Source organism: Psittacula echo (assembly GCF_963264785.1).
Source record: "Psittacula echo genome assembly, chromosome: 4".
Lineage (NCBI taxonomy): Eukaryota > Metazoa > Chordata > Aves > Psittaciformes > Psittacidae > Psittacula > Psittacula echo.
Window position 1 is genome coordinate 77,881,654 of NC_137738.1, and position 23,819 is coordinate 77,905,472.

The 23,819-nt window shown below is 36.1% G+C and overlaps 1 protein-coding gene across 1 annotated transcript in view; it reads right to left on the minus strand.

Moving 5' to 3' along the window:
• Nucleotides 1-2,520: 2,520 nt before the first annotated feature.
• Nucleotides 2,521-23,819, minus strand: part of ADGRB3 (adhesion G protein-coupled receptor B3) — a gene marked incomplete at both ends in the record, with an annotated part of 464,924 nt that continues 443,625 nt past the window's right edge. The window contains 4 exons of the mRNA XM_080614849.1: nucleotides 2,521-2,709; nucleotides 4,608-4,712; nucleotides 11,996-12,031; nucleotides 23,041-23,684. Of these exons, the coding sequence (XP_080470975.1) occupies nucleotides 2,521-2,709; nucleotides 4,608-4,712; nucleotides 11,996-12,031; nucleotides 23,041-23,684 (974 nt within the window). The remainder of the gene's footprint in view (nucleotides 2,710-4,607; nucleotides 4,713-11,995; nucleotides 12,032-23,040; nucleotides 23,685-23,819) is intronic.

Consider the following 23,819-nt stretch of genomic DNA (forward strand, 5'->3'; position numbering starts at 1 on the left):
TCAGAGACATTGAGCAGCAAACTCTTAAGTACATGGCAGCCTTTGGCTTGTGGAAATTGAGCTCTGCTTTAATATGAAGCAGTAAAATCAGTAAGCAAAACCACTGGGTTTCAGCCTGTTTTTAATATTTCTCAATATGAAATACATAAAAAAATATCTGGAACTTTCTGGGCAGGGCAGTACAAGCTCTAAATAAAGAAGCACTGAACATTGCTGCTCATACACTGAAAGCACACCTGTGACTGATGTGTGCCACATAAACACCTAGGCTAGTGCTAAACCTGAATCAGTTGGGTTATTAATAACAGCATTGGGCCAGCAGTGTATTGAGTATAGACCAATCTATCATGCTTCCTGGGTAAGTCTGCAACCTAAGCTAAGCTTTCTGCAGTTGTAACTAGACCACCACTGAACAGGAGTTTGGTGATATATAGTTTAGGCAAATAATCTCTGCACTATGGTTATTGAAATACCAAGATGCTATGGATTTATATTACGTTTAGATCAATCAAGGAGAACGCTAAGGCTTACATCTGGATCCAAGGGCCTAAACTTCCTTAGTCTCAAGAATTAGAAATTTTGTAAAACACGTTCTGCGTGAGAGATGCCTACCATATTGAATGAAATCTTCTAAAAATGTGCAGTTGCTGTTGTATCATTACCTAAAGGGGAAATAAGTCCCTTCTAGATTAGAACTTGATGTAAAACAAGAGAGAAGTTTTTGGTCCACTATCTGATTTCGGAGGTGTGACGTTAGTAGGTTGCATAGCCAGTCTTCTGCATCAGACATAAGGGCTAGTTCTGATTGGTTGATGTATTGCAATATAAAGTACATCATCTAACTTCTGGGCAGTTAAACTAGTTGGCAGACTTGATATCAAGTTGTTAGGTAAATATTTTGTATTTCTGTAAAGATTTAGATACTGATGCATTAAATTAGAGAAATCTGCACTCTGCATGAGATGCTCACTCAAAGCAGGCAAAGTCAGACTCCTTTTTGTGGCTTTACCTTATTATGACCTGGAGAAAGGGTTTACAGAGAGAAACACTTTCCTGAAGGTTGGTCTGAAGGCTGATCGTAAGTACTTTCTCTTAACAGATGATCTCCTTGTACCAATGTTCTTGGTTAATTTCTCACTGACAAGTCTTTATTCTAGTCTTTTTTGTTCCTAAGCAGATTGGCAATCATGTTTTCTTCCTTTGAAAGAGCTTTCCAGCTAGTAGGCTGCAGCATACTCAATTCTGTACAGCAGAAACCAAAACAGTTTTGAAAACTTTCTGTTAGAAATATGGCATCTGAAGATTTGAGATGACATTTCATCCCTGCCCCCCCACAGCTATGCTGTAGATGAGGGAATGTTTTGAAGATCTGCATCGTGTTCTAAGCATGGAAAGGAGGATTTACTCTTTCTATTTCTAATTGTTTAACTGTATTTTCAACATAAATCATGCTCTGCTCTTGATTTATAATATGAAACACACTTTTTTTTTGTCTAAAATAATTCAGAATTCTTTATCTTTAGAGTCTTTTTTGTAATACATAAACAAGGCCATGCAGAAGATGTAATGATTCTAAATCAACATTTTCTTTGGGTGCTCTGCTTTAGAACTTGTTTTCCATTATTTGTCTTTCTGCAACAAGATAAAAATTCGTGTAGAACAGAACAGTTGTAACAGTATTCTGACAAGTCCAATTTATATGGTACATTGTCACAAAAGAATATGTAAGAAAATGAGGAATGGCTATATAAACCTACTCATACACTTCTGAAACTCTTTGCAGGAGCTAGAACAACATACTATTAAAACTCCAAATATGTATTCAATACGTGTGTTTTTAAATAAAACTTCATAAATATGCAAATTTAAGATAAACAAATACAGAATAAAATACACTAAGAAACTGATATGTAGACAAAGGTTTATTTACACCATACAACATTTTAAATATTTTATACACAGCTGCAGCAGAGAAAGCTACTCTGAGCTTTCCAGAGAAAACTGCAATAATAAAGATGTGAAATATATTATTCATATAAAAGTGAGATTATTACTTTATTGCATTTAAAGCAATGAAGAATGTAGCTCAACAGACATTCATTTAATGACAAAACCTTTGCTTTTATATTATAAAGTAAAAAGTGTAGTAATGGCCAAACAGACTGTTATAAACTTTAAAAACTGCATAAATATATACATTGTGCTTCATGGTGAAGTTTTTTGAAAACTAAACCAAATGAAGCTGTTACAACATGAATCGTTGCTTGAGGTTTATCTATAAAGATTACCTTACAAATCCATTCCACAGGTACTTACAACACACGATGGTAAGAATTGTACACCTGGTTCTCCACTAGCTGCACTAGTGGGAATATACTGTACGAAAAAAACCACTGACATTTGGCACAGGAAGAGCCTGACATAAAGTAGTCACAATGTTCAGACAGGAGTGTCAGGCTTCCCAAAGTCTCTTTATTGTCAGTGCAATGAATTATTTTTGTTTTGTTCAGTTTGTTTTTGTTAAACTTCTGTTTGAAAGTCACCTTCTTGCACATCTAAAGGCAAATTCAGACACTTCTCCCATTCTGCTGGTCTGAGTTCTAAAGCATCTTTTGCCTCTGTGTCTAATACATTTATCGTTGTATAGTGTTGGTAGTCACCTGTGGTTTTGAAACTCTCCCATGGAGCCTTGCTTGGTGCTGAGTTCTCCTGAAGACCAAAGAAAGAAGAATTAAAACCGATGATGAACTAAGGTGCTTTCCACTTAAAAGGCTGATTGTTAATGTGGTCTCATGAGACACAGAAGGCAGAGAGGGGAAATGGATTTGCAGGGAGCCAGGCTGGCAAGTGTTCAGCACCCTTGTGACTGTCTCTGTGAACAATCAACACTTTGGCAGGCTCCTCACCTGAGCTGCCAGCTAAGCCCTTTCTTTCACAAGAGCCAATATATGTGAGGAATGGCAGAGTGATCCAGTGCCAATAGCCATCTCTTTAATAGCAGTTGTCTAGAAAAGTGGGAGAAGAGAAGGGAAAGGTAATAGAGAAGAGCTTGCTGCCTGAAATACAGAGTGGTTTGAAACAGATTGCCAGCTGGATTTTAAATTGGGGCAGGTGCAGGACCACTGAAACCTAGCCCTTGAAAATGCTGTGAGAGTCACCTTGCTTTACAGGCTGATGAGCTCATGTATATTAGGATTAACAGGCTGAAAGCTGTTTATTTTCAACTGAATGAATTTTTTTTGAATTCTAAGTTTTACAAAGTAAAAGACATCATGGACTAAGACTAATTTAATTAGTGGTTTCTGCTGTAAAATATTGGGTGGGACTTAGTTGCCAAAACCTATAATTTTTACTCCATTTTAGATGCCTTTGAATTTTCTGCTGGATCTTGATCTTTCATGAGAGGTGCAGGTCTCCTGTGTCACCACTGCCTGTATCATAATGCAGATTAAGACACTTGAGGCCATCTAAAATAGCCTAAGATGCCTATACTTAGGTACCTGGATCACTCTCTGACTCTTACAGATAGACCATTCCTCTAGACAGCTTTTATTAGCAGACCTTTCAAGAACAGAGCGCTGATGTGAGACAGAGTAAACACAACTCTTCCACTGAGATTCCCTTTGAGATTTTGAATAAATTCAAGCTTTACATGGATGGCAAATCTCAAATAGGGAGGCAAATACAGACTTTAGATGTCAGTAGGGGGAGTGAGTGAGAACTGGGTGCGAAATAACACATATCACAGCTAAAGGTTCATCAAAGAATCAGGGCCAAATTTCTGCTGGATTAAGATGATGTAAATGATGTATGTCCATTGGCCTCACATCTGCTTAATACCTCTTCTTCATGTCTGAGAGCAGCTCTTCTGAAAAAGTTATAGAATACAATGATTCTAGCTCAGTTCCATTCAATATACAATTTTCACATTATAAAATTATATATAAATTTATTACTAATGATAATATTACAGCTAATAAATATGTCACACTAAATCAGCAGAATCAACTATTTCCTTGCTCTCATTATCAGATGTAGTCAGGGTGTTATGCATGTGTGTATGAGTGTGTGTGTATAAATTTGAGTTATGATGATAGCAGAATCAACTCAGGATGAATTTAATTTTTGCTTTTCCCATGGTAAATATTTATAAACCTGTTATGGAAAAGATGCAGCTTTGCAGAGACCCTGTGTGCTTTCTCTACCATCTCATGCACAGGTAAATCTAGCTGGCCTTGTTTATAGTAGCTAATTATATAATATCTGCTTGTCTAGCTAGAGGAAAAGCCCTATTGGCCAAATTACATTAGTGAGCTGCTTTCTTTATACAAAGTCCTGTAGACTTGGTAGGCACATACAGATTTGAAATGTGTTCCCTACAGTTCAATTACTTGTCATCTATAATGATGCCAGTCAGTTAGTTGTGGTCTATTTGTAAAACTTAATGAGTGTTGTTATAGGTTAGATTACTGAACATATCCTTTGTTCTGCTTTCTGAGGCTATATAAAGGTAGCACAGAGTGAGGTCTTCTTGGGAAATACACTGGATTCAAGGGACTCTTGTCAAGGATACAACATATTTTAAATATCTAAGAAGGAAAACTTACCATACTGCCTGATTTTGGTACATCCCGAAATCTGTCCAGTGTCTGAAATTTCTGATTTAACTCTTGAAACAATTCCATGTGCCTCTTTCTTGTATGCATGACCTTCTGCAAAATGAAACATAATTGCTTATATTTATAATCGAATCTGGGCTTTTTTAAGGGAAGCATTTTTTTCCCAAGCATAATAAAGTAAATAGAATTTGGCAGGGCCATCTTTTCCCAGTAGACTCAAACAATGGAAGTGAATTGCACCAAGCCTTCTCTCTTCTCTGTTTAACGTTCTTCCCGTACACAAGAGTCTGTTTTTACCCCACATTTATTAGGTTGTTGAAACTAAGGGACGCTGGGTTTGTGCTAGCCTAGATGTATTTTCAAAGTGATGGCAGTTTCTCGGATATTTCTCTTGCACATTTTCTAGTATTTTTTAGAATTTCTGTTTTCAGCATGGATGATTATTTTTTAATTTCCATAGGAATACAACAGAAGTTAGTAATGGTTCCGATGGGAATAATTTTTATGAGAGCACTGAACTTGGACATCCTGGTCCAAAATGGAAAAGCCCAAAATGTTATGTCGTTTTATGACATCTTCTGTCATTCAGATCATCCTAAAATGCAGTGGGAATGGCAGAGTTTTTTCGATTTTCATTTCTTTTTCATGGTCTGGCCAATTGGAAACCACCTTCCCTCCAGCCCATACACAGGGCACTTTTCCAGAGAAACTAATTATATGGCACCCATATGCAAGAGGTGGGGACTCCAGACAGTGCCCGCAGTTGGAGGAGCCCTCAGCCATGTTTCTGCTTTAGCAGCTACATAGAGAATGAAGCCAGTTTTCAAGCCTACGACTGTCAAGCATACTATGTAAGTTGTTTCCAAACAAGTTCACGCTCAGCTATGGATTCAGACCAGCCTCTGGAGCAAAGCTGAAGGCTGCTTACTGTTCAAGCAATCTCATGTTTCTGTGGTCTGGGTGGACAGGGGACAGGAGGGAGTGAGGATGTGTCACCTCAGTCCAACAGCAGACAGGCTTAACTTGGCTTTTCTTAAACTTTTATAACTGCTTAAACTTGAGTTACAGCCAGGGCAGCAGCCAATAACGTTGATAGAAAAGATGCAGGACACCAGTCTCTATGCCTGTCCACTAACTGTCAAGCCTGATTTTTCCCTGGCATTGTACATGACAAACCCTGCAAACTGAGTGTGACCCTTCCCAGCAAGTAACGCTTCTGCCAAGTCTGGGGTGCTACCTTTTAATATGGAATGGCAGTAGCTGACTCTCAAATAATGCTTTACCAGTACTAATTTTAAATTTTATTTGCATTCTGTGTTTATAAATTGCATGAAATGTGGCTGCTGTCTTGGCCATGCATTTCTACAGCTATGCTGTAATAGCCATATAATCCTTAATATAGCTACACCGTAACTTCAGAACTTGTTTCACTTCTGAGAACAGGAAATTGGCAACATTATTGACAAAAGAAACATGAGATACAGCAGCAATTAAAGACCTATTAACTTAACAAGAGTTGTGGGGTGAATAACGGAAACCATTTTGCAGGATTTGGTGAGGAACTCTTTGCAAAATGTAATTTAACTAAAGATAGCTGATCTAAATTTATGAGGGGAGTTTCACTTAAGTGACTTCCTAGGGATTCTTTTAAGCTATTGCTGTTATGGTAGACTTGGATATGTAGCAAATTTCATATACATAGAATTGAAAAAATAAAGGTTCTGCCTCAGAAATTATTATTGGCTGAAATAAGGAGACATGCTCATGGGGATAAAATGGATTTGGTAGGTTAAAGTACTGGTTCTAAAAGCAGGAAATAGCCTATGACAGTGAAACAAGTGTCTCCAGTTGCAAACTTTTTAATAGAAGGCTAGGAATATAGAGAATGCTGCTTTCTGATATTTTTCTGAATCGTGTATCCAAGAATTTGTTAAATAGCAAATATGAATAATGCAAATGTCTTACTCAGTTCATTACATTATTCCTGAGGAGAAGCAGGTGGGAGGAGAAATTAAACACTTGCAGTGGGAAGTCTGCTAGAAAAAGGCTTTAAATTTTATTCTTAATAGCAGAATGACTTGTATGCACATGTACCTATAGATCTTTTGGTTTCTTCATGTTTTCCTGGCTCTCATTCCACAATTCCTACCCACTGACACCCACCTCTCCCCACTGCGTATAAAGAACAATCTGAACTGAAGGTGCATTAGCTTAAATTTCCTTGAAGTCTTCTAGATTCCTTTTAAATTTCTTGTTAGAAAGCACCATCTTATCTCCTTTCTAGAAAACCATAGAATCATAGAATCACAGAATAGATAAGGTTGGAAAGGATCTTAAGATCATCTAGTTCCAACCCCTAGGCAGCGACACCTCACACTAAACCATGTCACTCAAGGCACTGTCCAACCTGGTTTTGAACACCACCAGGGATGGAGCATTCACAGCTTCCCTGGGCAACCCATTTCTATTGTGTAACTCCTTCTCCATTATGAGAAAACTCACAAAGTATTTGTAGGGGTTTAAACTGTTTTCTCTGTTACATGGTTTATGTGGAAAATACAGCTTTACTAATACTAGAAATGCCTGAGTTTTATAAATACAGAGCTAGAGATCTAGATCAATATATACTAGGATGATTGTTGTAGCATCAGAACCCAAACAGAATGTGAAGCTGCTTCTAATGCTGTCCTTTGAAAGCACACTTCCTTTAGGCGCACTTGGAGATTTGTCCATTAGTGACGCATCCTCTACAGAAGCACTCGAGTCAGCAAAATGAGTTAAACCACAGACACACATCTTCTTGTGGTCTTTCCTGCAGGTTTTATAACTCTTGTGCCCCACACCTGTAAGGGAGTCAAACTGAACTGACACCCCTTCCACGTTTCTATACCCACTCACAAGTAACATCAGATATGTGTTTTGAAAGACTAAGCCTTAGTGATGAGCATCCACTTTCAGAAGAGGATTCAGTGTGTGAATGGCTATCATCAAGAAGGGAAGGACTTAAATATGACTCTGTACCCAGCTCCCTTTTTTATTTATGACAGGGTTTTAGCTGAGCTCTAACTCAAGCACAAATACTTTCATGGAGATTCATGATCAATCTTATGAATACCAGTAATAATAATAATTCTTCTTCAATTTGACTTGGAGATTTTATGTATTGTCACAGGTAAAAATGCTCTCTCTCAAATTTGCATGAAACAGCTAAGAGAAAAGAACAGATGGGGGAATGCCTTCCCAGCCCTACAATGGAAACCTGCTGTGTTTTCAAGATGTTACAGGTATGATCAGCTGCCAAATTTAGGAACAGGAAAGGATTTTTCCCTGAAGGCATATTTTTTTTTCACCTTTATCTTCGAGAGATGTCTTCAGGTTTGGAACAGAATGATTTTATAACTGTAGTGTGAGTTTGCAATGTTGTTACAATAAACAGCTATTGCAGACAAAATTCTGAAAGAATGCAGATCTGGCCATTAATGATCAATTTAGTACTATTGCTGGTGAGAGTCTACTGCTCTGTGGAACAAAAATAAGACATTCTGGTATTCACACTTGTCCTGTGTATCCTTGCTCTCCCTCATGGGTGAAGCACAAAAAGAGACACAGATTACTTGAATCCCAGGGAGTAGGGCAATAAAGCACCTTTCTATATTATTTGGCATAGATGTTATTACCATAATAGATCCTATGAATGCCTCACAGAAAGGGGATGGTGGGGGAAATCCAGGATTCAGATCATCGTGTAGAATTTAATGGTAATTATGATCTTGAATTCTCAAAATACATGCCAATATTACAGTTCAACTCTCCTATATGTTTTTTTAAGTGTCAGTACACACCTATTATAAAGCCCTCCTGGGATTTTCCACACTATCTGTATTTCTTTTCAACATAATTAGAACGAATTTTATTTGATTTGACTGCTAAGTATTAGTGCTAAGAATTCATGAAAGAGCTACTTCTGAGCTTTAGGAAAAAACACAAAATAATGGCTGGGATTGGAGGGCACTTCGCTGGGGTTACTACAGGCAGAAGAAGCAAGTATCCAAAAAACTCAGACTGCCCCATCCTGGTCAAGTTTTGGATATTGGACTGCATGTATAAGTCTAAACTAATTCTTGATAATAGCAAGAAAATAGCTGTAAAGCAGTTGCATGTTGACTGTTCACTTTAGCAAACTTTGAAGTTCAACTATATTAGTGTTGTGCAAAATCCAATAGTGTATTATGTAGCAGAAATACTGTGTGCCTACAGACTAAACCCAGTATGGCACAGTCTTTTTTTTTTTTTTTTCCCTCACATAAAGAGATAATCTAAGAATACAATGATAAACTATTTAAAAAGAGAAAACAAGATACAGGCACAGTTTTTGCTAGCTTCCTCTTTAACCAGCTTAAGATCTACGAGAAGGGTTGGCCAGTTTTGATATCATCTTTTTCTCTCTCCATTTGCTTTGACTGGAGGCATAAGTTTTCTATAACACTACCCAGCAGTTACATGACTTCTATTATTTATAGTCCATTGCAAAGGGCCTTAGAACTGCATCTATATTTCTACATATATTGGAGATAACAGAGAAAGAGAGCATTTTATGGTCTTGTACAGTTGCAGTCTGCCTGTGTTCATACTATATAGCAGCTGGCTTTGAGTTTCATCTGTGGCCCTCAGAAAAAAAATGGCTTTTTTTTTGATTTCTTAGTTTTTACCTCAAATCGTCTATATTAAATTGAGTGTTGTACTACAGCCCACTAGCACAGTATTTATTTTTTCTTTATTTATTTATTTTTTTATTTTAACTATGAAACTGTGAATCTACAATAGTAATTTAAACATGTTCAAGACTATTCTCTGGCTCCATCTAGCATGGGATGTTCTCTGTGAATGCCACTAAATTCTCTTAGCCTCTAAAATAAGAAGCTTACAACCAAATTGCCTAGTTTGAACAGTACGTAGGTTGCACTGGTTCCCTAAGGACATTACAGGAACTGTTTGGAGAGACAAGGGTGGTCCAGAATAAAGATAGTGAAGATCATTCTAAAATTTCATCCATATAAAACCTGGCATTTTGGCAGCCAGGAATATTTCTCCAAATGTCTAATTTAGTAAGATTGGTGTAGCCTGAGGGTTTGTCTTGTATGGATGTAGAAAGACGTGTGAGAGGTTGAGGCTGTAGAGACTGCTGAGCGTTAAAAGGAAAAAGGATGAAGGGAGCCAAGCTTGACACAGTCTTTTCCATACTGTATACTTAGCATTTGTTATATTCAGAACCCCATCCACAGCATATGTTGTCCTCAGAACTGTGGAAGGATGTTATCTCAGAGAGTGCCAGCTGGCACTGATCACAGAAAAAGCAGAGAAAGTGTTAAACATTTAAGTAGTATGGCCAATCACTCTAGCTCGACCTCACCTCCAGGTTCCATTCTATTTTGCAGTCAAGCTGCTTTGAGGTATCGGTATTGCAGCATTTTGGCCACACAACACTATCTCAATTCCCTTCCTCAGGATGTGGCTATTTGAATATTTTGTAGCTATTTATTTTGCTTTACCTCAGAGAGACAGCCATGCTATGTGTAAGAACACAGAAAAGTCCACAGGGTTAATCAGAGGACCCATAAAACACGGAGGTGAGATAGGTTTAGTCCCAGTCAGTACTTCTAAAACACAGCAGCAACTGGCACAATATCATTGCCACACTCAATTCCCCAGCAGTCACTCCCAATGGCCCCACCCTTCCCTTTTTACAAACAAATGGATTTTCCTGCATTATAATCATACTTCTGAAAATATTAGGCCATGGAGCAGCAACAGTGCAAGCAAGGCAAGAAAGAGCAGAATGTGCACCGCTTTGTTAGTGTTTATTTCATGTTGGATTACACTCTCGTGAGTGAGAGGAAGAATGTTTTAGTATCTTGCCACAGAGAATGTTCTCATACTAAATGGCATTATATTCCTACCTTTCAATAAAGAACAGTAAAATTCACAATTCTTTATATCACTATAATTATAAAACTTCTGTTCACATTGCTTGCTTTAGAATTGCTTGCATCTCAGATTTTTGCTTTTGATTCATGTTTTTCTTCTTCATTTCTATGCATTTATGCTAAAGCATATTTAGGGTAAGCTTTCAATTTTATTTTCCTTAAACTTTCTGTGCATTATTTGAGATGTTGCATGTTGACTTAAAGTAGCTATAGTCTCTTGGGGAAAACTACATAAGAGTTTCAGATGCGATGTTAAAACTACCAATAAGCCACAATCAGACATGGATGGTCAGCATTTCAGCATTGGTCAGCAAAAGCAGGTCACCAAAGCAAACCCTCCTCTCATTGCAAGGCTTCTATTACCACTGTTATGACTGCATTTTGGTAGTTCTGCCTCTTTCTCTTATATGGACTAGAATGTAAAATCTGAAATTACATTTGTTGTGCTTACAACCCAAATAATAATACTAAAATGTGCCTTTGTACATGCAAACAGACAGGGTAATTTTTAAAGTTACGGTTGATATCCACTGATCATTGGATATTAAAGTTTAGCCCAAGATCTGTAGGTTCCATGCAACTATGATCAGCTTCTCTGGAGTCACCCATAATTTATATCAAACTATTAATACATATGAACAGACAACCTGCGCAAACCCCCCAAATAATTAACACCCCCTTGAAAACTAATTCCTGTATTCTTCTGGTAGAGAGTAGAGAGGAAAAACCTCAAATAAACAAAACTCTAAGAGACTTAATCATACTTACTGAGATAGAACAAAATGGTCATTAACTAACACGATAAAACTTTCTCACTCAGCAGGGCTTGTGTCTGAAATTGTGGATATCCGACCTAAAGAATCTTCCTTGAGCTTGATTTTTTTATATAGCATGTGATCCATAAACTTAAATGACAGCAGCACTTCATAGTTCAAAATTTGACAGATTCATAATCACTATTTGTATTTGGATCTCATATGCCAATAAATAAGTATTGCGGAGAGATAGAACAAATGATTGAGAATCTCTTGAACAAAGCCATCTTCTGCACCACGGCCTGTCCTATGGAAGTGTCACAATTCAATAGATAGATAGCCAGCAAAAAACAAATCAAAACACAACCAAAACCAACAACAAAACAAAAAAAACCCAGATGAAAATGAAGAGGCAGAAAATTTAAGAACTGAAACCATGATGGTTAATATTGCAATATGACAGTTTGATCTCAGAATATTTCACAAACAAGTTGCACCAAAGTAGTTTTAATGAATTGTTCATCATGTTCTGTACAGTACCAATTGAACAACCCTATGACATCTACTACGCTGAAGACTTTATGTTTACTTTTAGGGAAATACCTTTAATAGTCAGGAATAATTCAGTAAAACTTACTTCAAAGTCAAGGTCCGAATAACGTGATTTTCTTCTCTATTAAGCAATAAAAAAGAAAGAAAAAAGAGGTTGTATTAACAAGGGGACTATTCACCAAATTATATTAATGAGTCTAAATAACATTCTCATTTTTGTTTCAGATATATGTTAGGTTTTTTTTGTAAGAGGCTATAGATTTTATCTTGATAATTTAAGATTAATGCATGGCTTTGCATAGAGTTTATTAGACCACTATCATATTTTTTTTTCTGAAATAAACCAGACTGCATTTCACTGGGATGAATAATATGCATGTTATTTGCATGCAATTGAACCTGTTGGTGTATAAAATATATCTCTTTCTATGCTTTCTTTGGTATTTGCAAATTAACATCACATCTATATTTTTTACACAGCTATCTATACATATCTATGATGTAGATTTTTATAGGTACAAAGAAATTGATTCTTTCCTACATCAGGCTTACATTGGTACAACTCCATTGATTTTAATGGAATAAATGAAAGCAAAATCAAGCCAAAGCCAGCTACACTTTCTATAGCTTCAGCTTGTTTGTTTGCAATGACAATCTAGATGGAGAAAGCAATGATATTTTTACAGTTATGACAAATCTGATTCAAAGCATCTGATATAAAGCAAGAATGATTTACTAGTGAAGTAATCACTTCTATAAAATGCAGCAGAATATGATTGCTTAGACATATCATAAATAATTTAGCACAATTTTTTGTACTGATTCTAAAAAACCCCAATTATAAAGTCAAATTACATCAGAAAGAAGCAGAAATATTATAAAGAACAGATAAAAATATATTTGTTCTCCTAAGGTTGGAAATTGAACAGCTTGCAATAGACTAAAAAGATGTAGAAAGAAGCAGCTAAGTTGGAAGAGCTGAGAGGAGAGCAAAGAACATGCAAAAGGAAAGAGAAGATACATTCCACTTCAGGAAGGATTGTTAAAGGAAAGGAAAAGTACCTTAAAAAAAAGAAAAAGGCTTGCTGCTACAGTCTAACCCTAATTTTTGTGGTACGATAAGATGACTTCAAGCCATGGTGAAGGAACCTTTTCAAAAATTGCACCTCATTTCTGCAGTGAGATACAAGTCAAACCCATTAAGTCATGATGAATAATGTTACTGATTGCATTAGACTGATTTTGTTTGCCTCAACAAACATAGAGGTTTTGGTAAGCTGTATTTTTTCCTTGCAATTCAAAGAATAATTTCATAAGTCTTTCAGTTGCAGAAAATGGAGATGGTCTCTGAGCCCTTGATAATACCACTTTGTCACAGGTTGTCTGGTTTTGTACTAAAATTTTGATGCGCCAATCCACAATAATATGAAGAATATCACTGTAGCACTGTTGACAAACTCTGATGCCTAAAGAGCTGGGAGGCAGTATAAAAGAACAGTCTATACTAAAATTAACACAACCACCACCACCAAGCTTTGGAGAAGTTATATTTAATTAGCAATGCTTGATTTAACCTAGCACACTTTAAAGAGATTATTTTAAAAAAATTAATTTGCAAAAATAATGAAAACACAGAAATGACAAAGGTCTTGGGGGTAAGAAAAATACGAGGGCCAGATTCTCAAAAGCCCAGATTCTCAAAGCAGCTAAGTTCTTACTTCTCATTCATAGTAAGAGAGCCACGGAACAAGTGTACCTTTGACATCTGCCTTCATCATCCATCACTAAATCAGCACCTGAAGAAATGCATGTATTTCTAATGATGAAGGATCTATTTTTAAGGTGCAATTAGAGCACATCTACCACTGTAAAGGCTCAGTAGTTACAAAAGAAATGCACAGCAGATAATGAGGTGAAGTTTACAGGAGTAGCTTTGAAAAATGCTTGTAAAATCTATTTTTAAGCTACAGTTCAGTAATAAACCTGATATCATTGAACTGTCTGACTGAGAACCCTAAGTGAAAACACGGAAGATTTAAGAGAAATGTGTAGTTTGCTAGATACTGTGATTTATAAAACTGGAAAATTTGTATTTTGCCTTAGATCTCCTTGACCATAGTGAAAATATTCCTGGCATAGTTGGATTGTTAGGTTTTGCACCAGACATCTCTAGCACTGTAAAAAGACATATTTAACAGACTACAACATATTAAACTGTGCTATTGTCAGAAAGAGGCAACTATTGCAATTTTGCTGTTAGATCACATCAGTTATGACGGAGCAGGTCATACCACAGGTTTATCTCAGTGAGGATTTTTCTAGGGCTCAACAAGAATCTATCACAATTATTTTAAATTTATATAGTGAAGAACATCTGTTCTGTGCTTGTGCTTCATTTTTTTCCACGGCTGCATACAGTGAATTGCAGTACAAGTGCTGTCAGAGACTATTCTCCTAAGATATGAAAAGTATGTAACTGCCACAGGTCCAAACAGTAGCAAGCCAAGTTCTGTGAGTTCCTGAAAAAAAAAGGATGCTGGTTATGAAGGTGATCCTGCACCAGTGAAAGTTATTTGCAGTACTGTTGCTGACACCATGACATATATGATCAGGTCCTCCTGGCTACTACATGGCTACTACTCCTGGCCTTGAAATAACTGCAGTGTTGGTGTTTTATTTGTTGGGTTTTTTTGGCTTTTTTTTTTAATTAAAGCATTAAGTAGTTGGGAATCTTACAAGGATGGAATAGTTTTCCTTCAGTCCCAATTGGAAATTTTCATTTTACTCAATTCTTCTCCTAGTTTCTGTATGATATGCATAAACCATGCAAATCATTGCTTTAATTGTGATTGTATATAAACTTATTTTCTTATATGAAGCTTATTTGTTATGTCTCTTTTGTCTGAGAAAAATGGGGTTTTCCACACACACCTAAATGAGTTCAGAAATCAACCATCTGGCTCATTCCACAATTTAAATTAACAAAAGGCAGCAGCTAAGTGGAGTAAGGGGGGGGGGGGGGGGGGAATCTCTTGCATCAAATGAGCTGCTGAACTGGCCACACCAGTATGTTTCTTTTCAAGAAGCTGTTCCTTTTACCCACTTGCAAAACTGAAAATTATTTTAACCAACATAAAAAATTGACCGGAAGCCGGTGTTCTTTTCAAAGATCAGTTTGGGGTCCATTTTAGTATTAACATTAGTAGAATATAAATAAAAAATATCTGTAAAGCATATCTATAGTTTGCCTAATTTCTTATTTTGTATTTGACCAGGTTCTGCAGTGGTGTTTCAGGAATGAGTAGAGGACAACTATAAAGAGACATTTTGCTACAATACCCTCCCTAATCCTTCAGTACTTTAGGAATTTCCTTGGGAAGAACTTACTCTATTGAGTTTAATAGCACTTTTTTACAGCATTCTATTAGTCTAATCATGTTTTATAGTTACTCTTAATTATGACACACAAAATATGTTGGGGTAGTGAATACTGTAATTTAAATATGCATAACATGGCAAAGGAAATTACATTTTTTTTTTTATTCTTTTGCCATTTCATTTGATGCCTCTGGTTTTTATATTATAGGAAACATGAATAACTGTTCCCTATTCACTACTCAGTCATCTGTTCTTTGATCTGAAGAGCCCTAAATGCTGGAGACCCGCAAGGTAACAAATAAAGGGACTACCTAAAAAGCTGAAGACAAATGCAATTATTCAGCAGCAGGAAGCTGACTGGTATAATTCTGATATATATATAAAAAAAAAAAAAAAGAGGTATGGGTAAGTAGTGATCTGCAACCCATGCACAATTCTAAATGCTACAAAAAAAAAGTCACGTCTCCATTTAAACAGGCAAGGGTAGGAATAGCCCCTTCTGAACAACTCCAGCATCAGTTCTACACTGACAGAAGCTGAATCATGCCTGTAAACTGGGAAAATTTCAGAGGAGAACAGTAGAAAGTGCTTTTAAAGAGTTAATAGCACTGGATGAAGAGGAAAGGATAAAAAAATGATACAGCTTGTTTAAATATTGGCTCTGGAAAAGGAAAGCACAGGAACTTGTTCAGAAACCTGAGACGGTTTCTGAACCAATAAACAAAGCTGGTGTGAAAAAAATGTGAAAAGTTGTATTTCAAAGAGAAATTTTTTGAAAAGGAATAAAGAAAATTTATGTAACTATACCATGATCTTCTAAGGAAAAAGTTGAAGCTCTTCATTCTAGTGTTGAAGTTTGAGTATGTATTAGAGAAATATACTGTAGAAAATGTTCTTGCATTGATAGAAGAGATGACCTGACAGGATTTTTTCCATCTCTGATTTCTACAGCTCTTTGATCTTAATTGATAAAATCAATTTCATGGGGCAAAAAAACAAACCCTGCCCTTCATGCCAGGACCAAAGTGAAATTCTGTGAAAAGAGTTTTGCAGTAGTAATTTATTTTAAATCAATTTTTCTTTGCGCTAATTATATATAGCTTCTCTGTGTAATTCCAGAGCAACTTTAAACTCTGCTTGCTGAAGGACAAAAATAGAATACCGAAGAATAATTTCTGTACACCAGCATGCACTAATCTGCTGGCACCAGGAAAGAGCTGTTTTTACTAAATGACTAATAAAATTCCTCTCCATCTCTGTAAAATGACAAATGCCTGGTTTTCTCCTTATTCTAGTCTGCATTACAGCACTACCTGATTAATTACATGAGATGCTCCTGAAGATATATTGCATTGTGCACTGTATAATTGAAACCAGAGATACCATATTATAGTGAGGGCTATAACCATGCTTCCATTAATATAAAGCCTTATTATCCGCAGTTTACAATTCAGTCTGAGATTAGATTTGATACACAAGATCTTAGCCTGGGGAGGACTTTTTCCCAGAACAAAATTAAGGGAAAATCTTTTTTGGCCCTCAGAGATATAAAAATGGAATGTGGATAGACAGTTTTGATTTAAAATGTCTTTTGTGTGTATATAACTGAAAAATCCCTTAGTTTCTCAATAGAAGATTATGATGGCTATTAGTTCCTAACATGAGCTAGACATAAAGCAAGTAAATTTTCATGAAAAAGTGAAATAGCTCTTTAATGTGGGAATATTAATTCTCTAAAATATGCTAGTGAATTCGGCACGTCAACACACAGCACAAACATAATTTCAGAGATCTCAATTTAAAACTAATTTAAAATTATTCTGCTTTGCTGCTCCCTTTCTTTATACAGTAACCTGCAAATGTACTTAGTCAATCAGCTGAACCCACTTGCTTTGTGTTTCTGAAAGGGAAAAATGTAGCATTTTTTAAATATACAAGCAATCAAAAATATGTTTCTTAAGGATCATATGTAGTTAAGTTAGTTGCTTATAATGTAAAGTCTAAAATATACGCTACACTTCATAATACTGACTAAAATTTTAATTCTTTATATCTTCAATTACGAGAATCAACTGCATGATTCTGCCCCCACGCCTGTATGGTAACCTGAAAATAAGGTGCATCAATTTCTGAAGTCAGAGGACTCTGCAACCTACACACTCAACTGAAAGAAAGAGAGGGTTGTTATAGGGCTAGATTTCATTTCACTGACAGTCACAAAATTGGCAAGAACTGTCTCCACAGCTTATTGAAGAATGAAATGAGGAATGGGAGGCAGAGAAATCAGAGATACCAAATGCCTGAAAATAAATGCAATGTGGAAACATTACAAAGAGGAAATTCCTGTGGTGCTCATCTCTCTCTATTTGTTTTCTCTTTCTCTCTCTTTTTACTTCTCATATCATAAATCAAAATGACTTCACACCAATTTGCTTTTGTTCTGCCTGATGCTTTGGTACTTTATTGACCAGCTTGACTGTTTTAGCTGTGTATTTATTCTCTCCTTTCTTGTTGGTTTTTTTTTTTTTTTTTTTTTTTCTTTTTTTGTTGGTTGGTTTGCTCTGTTTTTTGGTGGATTTTTTTGGGGGAGTGGTTTTTTTCTTTTTTTTTTTTTTTTTTTCATTTGCTTGTTTGGGTTTTTTATTTGTTTGTTTTTAATTTTAGACCCTTTATCTTCTCGGCTGTAGCAGTATTTTTTTCCTGAAGTCCCCTGCCAGTGATATTGCCAAGGACCTCTGGAGCTGACTGCCTTTGAATGTATTAAGTGCTCTCATGAATGAATACAGAAGGATTATTTTGGTCAGACAATCAGCTTCTATCCTAAGGGCTTTATGTCTTTCTCCACATAAAGATCTCATAGCAGAAACTCAGAAAGAAAATAAAGAAGGAAATATGAGACTGGAAAGAAATTCCAGCCATTTACATGGCAAACAATTTGGGAAGTGCTTTCCTTCCTGTTCTTACAGAGCAGATGCTCTTTCTTCCCTTTAATAAATACTTTTATTGTCTGCCTTTGCATAGCCTTCCTCTTAAAAATAGCTAAAAGTCTTTGCCTCCTTTCAGCTTTTTTCCATTTCTGCTCACACTACACTAGCCATAATTCCTGTGAAGGAACCCCTCGTTCTTCTTCTGTAAAGGTAATGCAAGTCTCCTTGCACACTCAGGCAGCAGGTATCTACTTCCTCTTGTATTTTTTCTTTACACAATAAAAAGAAGTTAATTACTTATCCTGGATGTCTATCTGTTGCACAGATCACCTTCTTCCTCTATATTTAAACCTCCTAGCCTTTCTCTGCGTCTAAGTGGCTGGGAATGCACTACTTCACTTCAAAGTAATTTCAGTTTAATGAGCACACCACTTTGAGTGTACACTTCCAAAATAAAAACCGTTCCAGAAGAGTATATAGAGAGTGCTTTCTTCATTAAAATTGAAACACTTTGAACTGAAGAAGCACACTCCACTTTGATGCCAAGGTAGCAAAGCCAGTTTTAATCCAAGCATATAACGGATGTATAGGAGATTAGCCAGATGTTCAATTACTCCTCCTAAGAAACTCCATGATGTACTAATACGCCTGACTGTGCCTATAACTGCATGAGTACTCTTGGGTACATACCAAATAACATAAAACCCCACTGATTTGCACATTTGGAATTTGCAGATCCTTAAGTTTACACTTATCTGGGCAACACTTGCATGTAAATATTATGGCATTCTCAGACTATCTTCTGAAAGTGTATATGTAATATACACTTCATATGTAATAAAGCATTTGATTGTTCCCAATGATGTATTTTCTTGAGAGAAAAATATGCAGATATAAAAACTAGGAGAAAGTTTGAGAAGAAAGTTTATGACACTGCAGGATTCAACTGACTAAATTTAAACTGACATCAGCATTTTCGATGTTTATGCCTAAACTACTCATTCTGGCTTCCTTTATCACACCTGAAAAGAGACATCTGCACTGAGGGCATGTGATTTTCTTTGTCCTGGAGTAGATGTCTAAAAATGGTCTAAAAGTGCGTATTTCTCTCATTGACCCTAAAGGGGATACAAATACATAAAGCTTTTTGCATATCAGAACGGGAATGCCTACATTTAGATATCTAATGGTAGGGGTGACAGAACCTCCCTGCAGAGTTAAAAGTCAGAACATATATTCTTGTACTGATACTATAGTTCTATTTCAAACCATCGATCTTCAGTGATCATAATGAATACAAAGTTTAAATAAAAGAGAACATAAAAAGAAAACATAAAATAATTTAGCCTTCACTTTACACAGCTTTGTTTTTTTGGCTATGTTTTTATCTCTATATACACTTTTTAATTATTTGAATAGACATACAATATTCTAAGGGCTGATTATCTCTTTGAATGTGCAAAATACAGAAAATAATTGATTTAATGAATGTAGAAAAGTAAAGATATTACTCAAAAGCTATTTTTTTCCAAACATATTCAATTCTTTGAATGATAGTGCACATAGGTCTGTAAACTGGTTCCTTCAGACACAGTACTCTAGTATTTCACTAGTAAGATGGAAATGAAATTTTAAAGAAATAATGTTATTTTAAGATGTGAAAAAGCTTTATATTTTTTGAAGGGTCCTCTAATTCTGCTGGTTTGGTTTTATGGCCACAAAGACTACCACCACCACAGAGCGAGTGGGCAAATAAGAACTATTGTATATATGTCAATACATTGTATTTTACTGGGTATTCAGTTGCAAACAGTTATGCCTGCAGCATTTTTGTGGCTTGAGGTATTTGTGGCTTCATAATTACACTTCTGAAATCAGAAGCTGGGTCAGATCTTGTCTGAAAATGAGTCACACAACATCGTAAGGTGTTCTGATAAGATGATAAATTCTCTAACTGCTATACAAACTATTCCCATTATTATGTTCTTAATAGTTACTGACCTTAAATTAAATGAAAAGAAAAAGGAAGAATTGTGTTAACAGAGGTCACAACTGCCTGAGTCCATTTTACTCACATGGTAGTTGACAATTAATGTGTAGTTACATGACAAAAATAATAGTATTATGCTAATTCCAGAGAAAGCACCTGGAAACATAAAGTGGAAAACAGTTGAAGAAACCAACTCCCTGTATTATGCAGAAGACACAAAAGGAGACCTCCACCACCTGTCTTGGGACACCTTTGTTTCTTCAGAAAAATGAAAGGGGAACTGTCCATATACAGCAGATAATTCCTTGCCCTCCCTTCTTTATTTTGTTTATGGCAGCAGTAAATTTAATCCATCTGGTCAGTTTTAGCCAACTACATTTGGGGCTTTACCTCAAGCCTTGCTTTTTTTTTTTACACACTGCACATATATAAAAAATAAAATGCAACCACAGTTTTTATCTGGCTAGATCTGTTCATCTGAATCTGCTTGAGACACTGATTTTCTTCTATGTACATTTTCTTTCATGTTCCTATCTTAAATTCATTGCAGCGCATCCTTATCAAAAGATGAAGTAATGCTATATAATCAAGTAGTGTTGAGAACCACAAAAGCAGACACAAAAGCCAAAACAGTTAATTTCATTTCTGATCTGCCTAATATCTGTTTTTTTCCTAATACTTTGGAATTATGCTGGGTTCAATAAGGTTTAATAACATAACTATTTACAGCTTTCTGGACCAAAATACATCTTTCTAAACCTAATATTTTTACCAAGGTAGAAGAGGCTAAATATTTGCTATCATATTTTATTATATTTTACTACATATTCTACTTCATACTTAGTGGTCCCATCTGGGAATAAAAATTACATACAGAACAGTGATTCAAATCCAGTGTCTAAATCCCATCTCAGAGGCAAGTTTAAAATATGAGACAAACGCAGTCAAAAAAAGAATAACTCTAAGGAGCAGTGCACAATACTCAGAGATTTTCAGCCATGGTTTCTGGTGGCCTCAGGAATTGAAATTCTGTGTAAGATGAAGTAATTATTGTCCCAATTTTTAGAAATTAACTAAGGTCTCCTAGATGGCTTTATCACCAATGGGAAGAGAGAGGCATCACCAGAGAGTAATTCAGACCTCAGGTGGAGTGGATGATATAGTGGCACGTTTATCTTGTCAAGGAATTATGAATCTTCCCTAGATATCTCACCCATATGTCCAATCTTAACTGGACTGGATTTGAGCCCCTATATCTGACAAAAATTAACTGAAAGACAGTATTGTAGATAGGTAGGAGAGGATACTACAGGAAGGTGATCCTAGCTATTATCCTTCTGGGGTTGCATTAAATTGGAGAAGCACTCCTTAGCACCACATGGGATCTATTAACTAATATACCTGAGCTGATGGAAGTAACTTCTTTAACAATGCAAACTTGCTTTGAAAGAGTCTGTCTGTCTGAGCACTAAGTGGGCAAGCACTTACACTATCTTTTAAAAATAACTGAAAAGTTGCCCCAAGATCTTAAGTATTCACTTTAGCAATAAACAAAAAGTAGATACTATTTGACACTTGCAAAGCCCCATACTTCATTTTTCAATTTTTTTTTTTTTTTTTGTTTTGTTAAATTATGTCTTGTAAAAACTTATGGTAGTACACACGATATAAACAGCATGGAGAATATTTCACATTCAAAGCTGTTAAACGCATCTCTTGAAAATAAACTAAGTTTGATCTTCTGCCCAAACTCTCCAGTCGATCCACACACAAAGCTTCAACTCCATTTAAAAAGAAATATACATAAATATTCCCTATTTATGAAGTATTTGCTACAGTCCTGTATCTAACAATTGAAAAGTCAGGTATAGTCTCTGTTTCCCTACACAGACGGGTCCAAACATTGTTGAGTAATAGCTAATGACAGTAAGTTTGCATATACAGTAGATATTTTTTGCATCTGTAAGTTCTTTCAGGGATGAGTATGTTCCATGTTTTTCTCATTTGTCTTTTTCTTTCCCACCAAATGTTGGTGAAATGTATTTCCAATTCTTAAGGAGGCCCAAATACGAAATTAATTCCACCTCACTGGTGTTTTTGCATAAGTAAAAGCTGAATAGGAATGGCAGTATTTGACACTTAGGTTTGAAGAAACAACATGAATTGTTTTCACTTTTATAATGTTCAAATCCTACAGAGAGATTGTAGTAATGAACTGAATCCCTTTCAAAAGTTTTTCAGTTCACTTTTACAATCTGACTGGAATCTAGGATATGAAGTCCACTTGTACCTATTGCACACATCAGTTGTACCAATGCCTGCACACACATGCAAACAATATTTAATCAGTAAATCGTAAACTATTGGATGGAAAAATCCAAGATTTACATGAGTGACAGCAGAATCAGACCTATCATATCTGAGAGAGATATGATTGTCAGCAATAAAATGGCAAATATGTTCAACTGCATGTGCTTGCAGGTAGGGTCAGTGATTATCACTTGTATCTTGCAGAAATAGTTTTCTTTCTCATAGTAACACAGTATTGTCCAGTGAACTTTACCTGGTAGGTAACGAAATCCTTTGCAGTCGTGTGGAATGTTAAATCTCCAGGACTATAGAGTTTCCTACAGACTGGCTCGGAAAATTTAATCTTGTTTTCTAGGTATAAACACTTCTGATAATAAGAGAAATAGGAACAGCAGTGTATGATCCCAAACAATAATTTATACTGAATTAAAACATTAGCTTCACCCCTTAGACAAAAGACACAATTTATTGTCTTATCAAATAATTAGAACAACAGAGCATGCAATTTGTTTATGCACCACTGACCTCTAAGGAGCTCATTGATATTGTGGATCCAGTTTCACTTCTTGATAATCCTGTAGTGTCATCTAATTCAGAGGCAATGAAATTCTTCACTGCTGTGCGGGGCTCAAATGGTAAATTCTGCATATGTTCTTGGGTAGGAAGGTGCTGGTCTAAATTGATATTAAATTGGTCCATTACAGAAGGATTCATATTGAACTCTGGATTAACTTTGTAGTGCAACAGCCTTTCATGAGGCAACGTATCCATGCCTATATTCATTTTGCTCTCATCTTTCAGTGATGGCTGGGTATTTACTGAGCCCCGGGGCATGACTATATAGTCGCTTTCTATCATGTGTTCTTGAGGATGGACTATGTCCATATCTGCACCTCTCAAATTATCATCAGTGCATAAATACACAGTCCTCCGCAACTCACTGTTGTCTTTTTTCAAGCACTGATTGGCCAGTTCACTCATACTCATAGGCATATGGAGACCTGTTGGTTGCTGGATGATGACTTTGGAGATAATGTTTCCAGGCAAGGTAGAATAGCTCATTCCTTCAGGGTTTGGTCCCTTCTCCTCCTCTTCATCATTTAGTGAAATTCTAGAAAGTGTTCCCGTTATAGTAGCTGCTCTGCAAGGTCCAATGTCTTTATGCAGAACTGTGGGTCAGAGAACAAAATTATTACAACATGACACCATGTCTGCCTAACACTACTTTTTCTTGTGGCTTTATTTAGCAGTGCTCCCTTTACCAGTGCATCTTCTTAAACTCTTTTTCTGTCCATTTAATAACT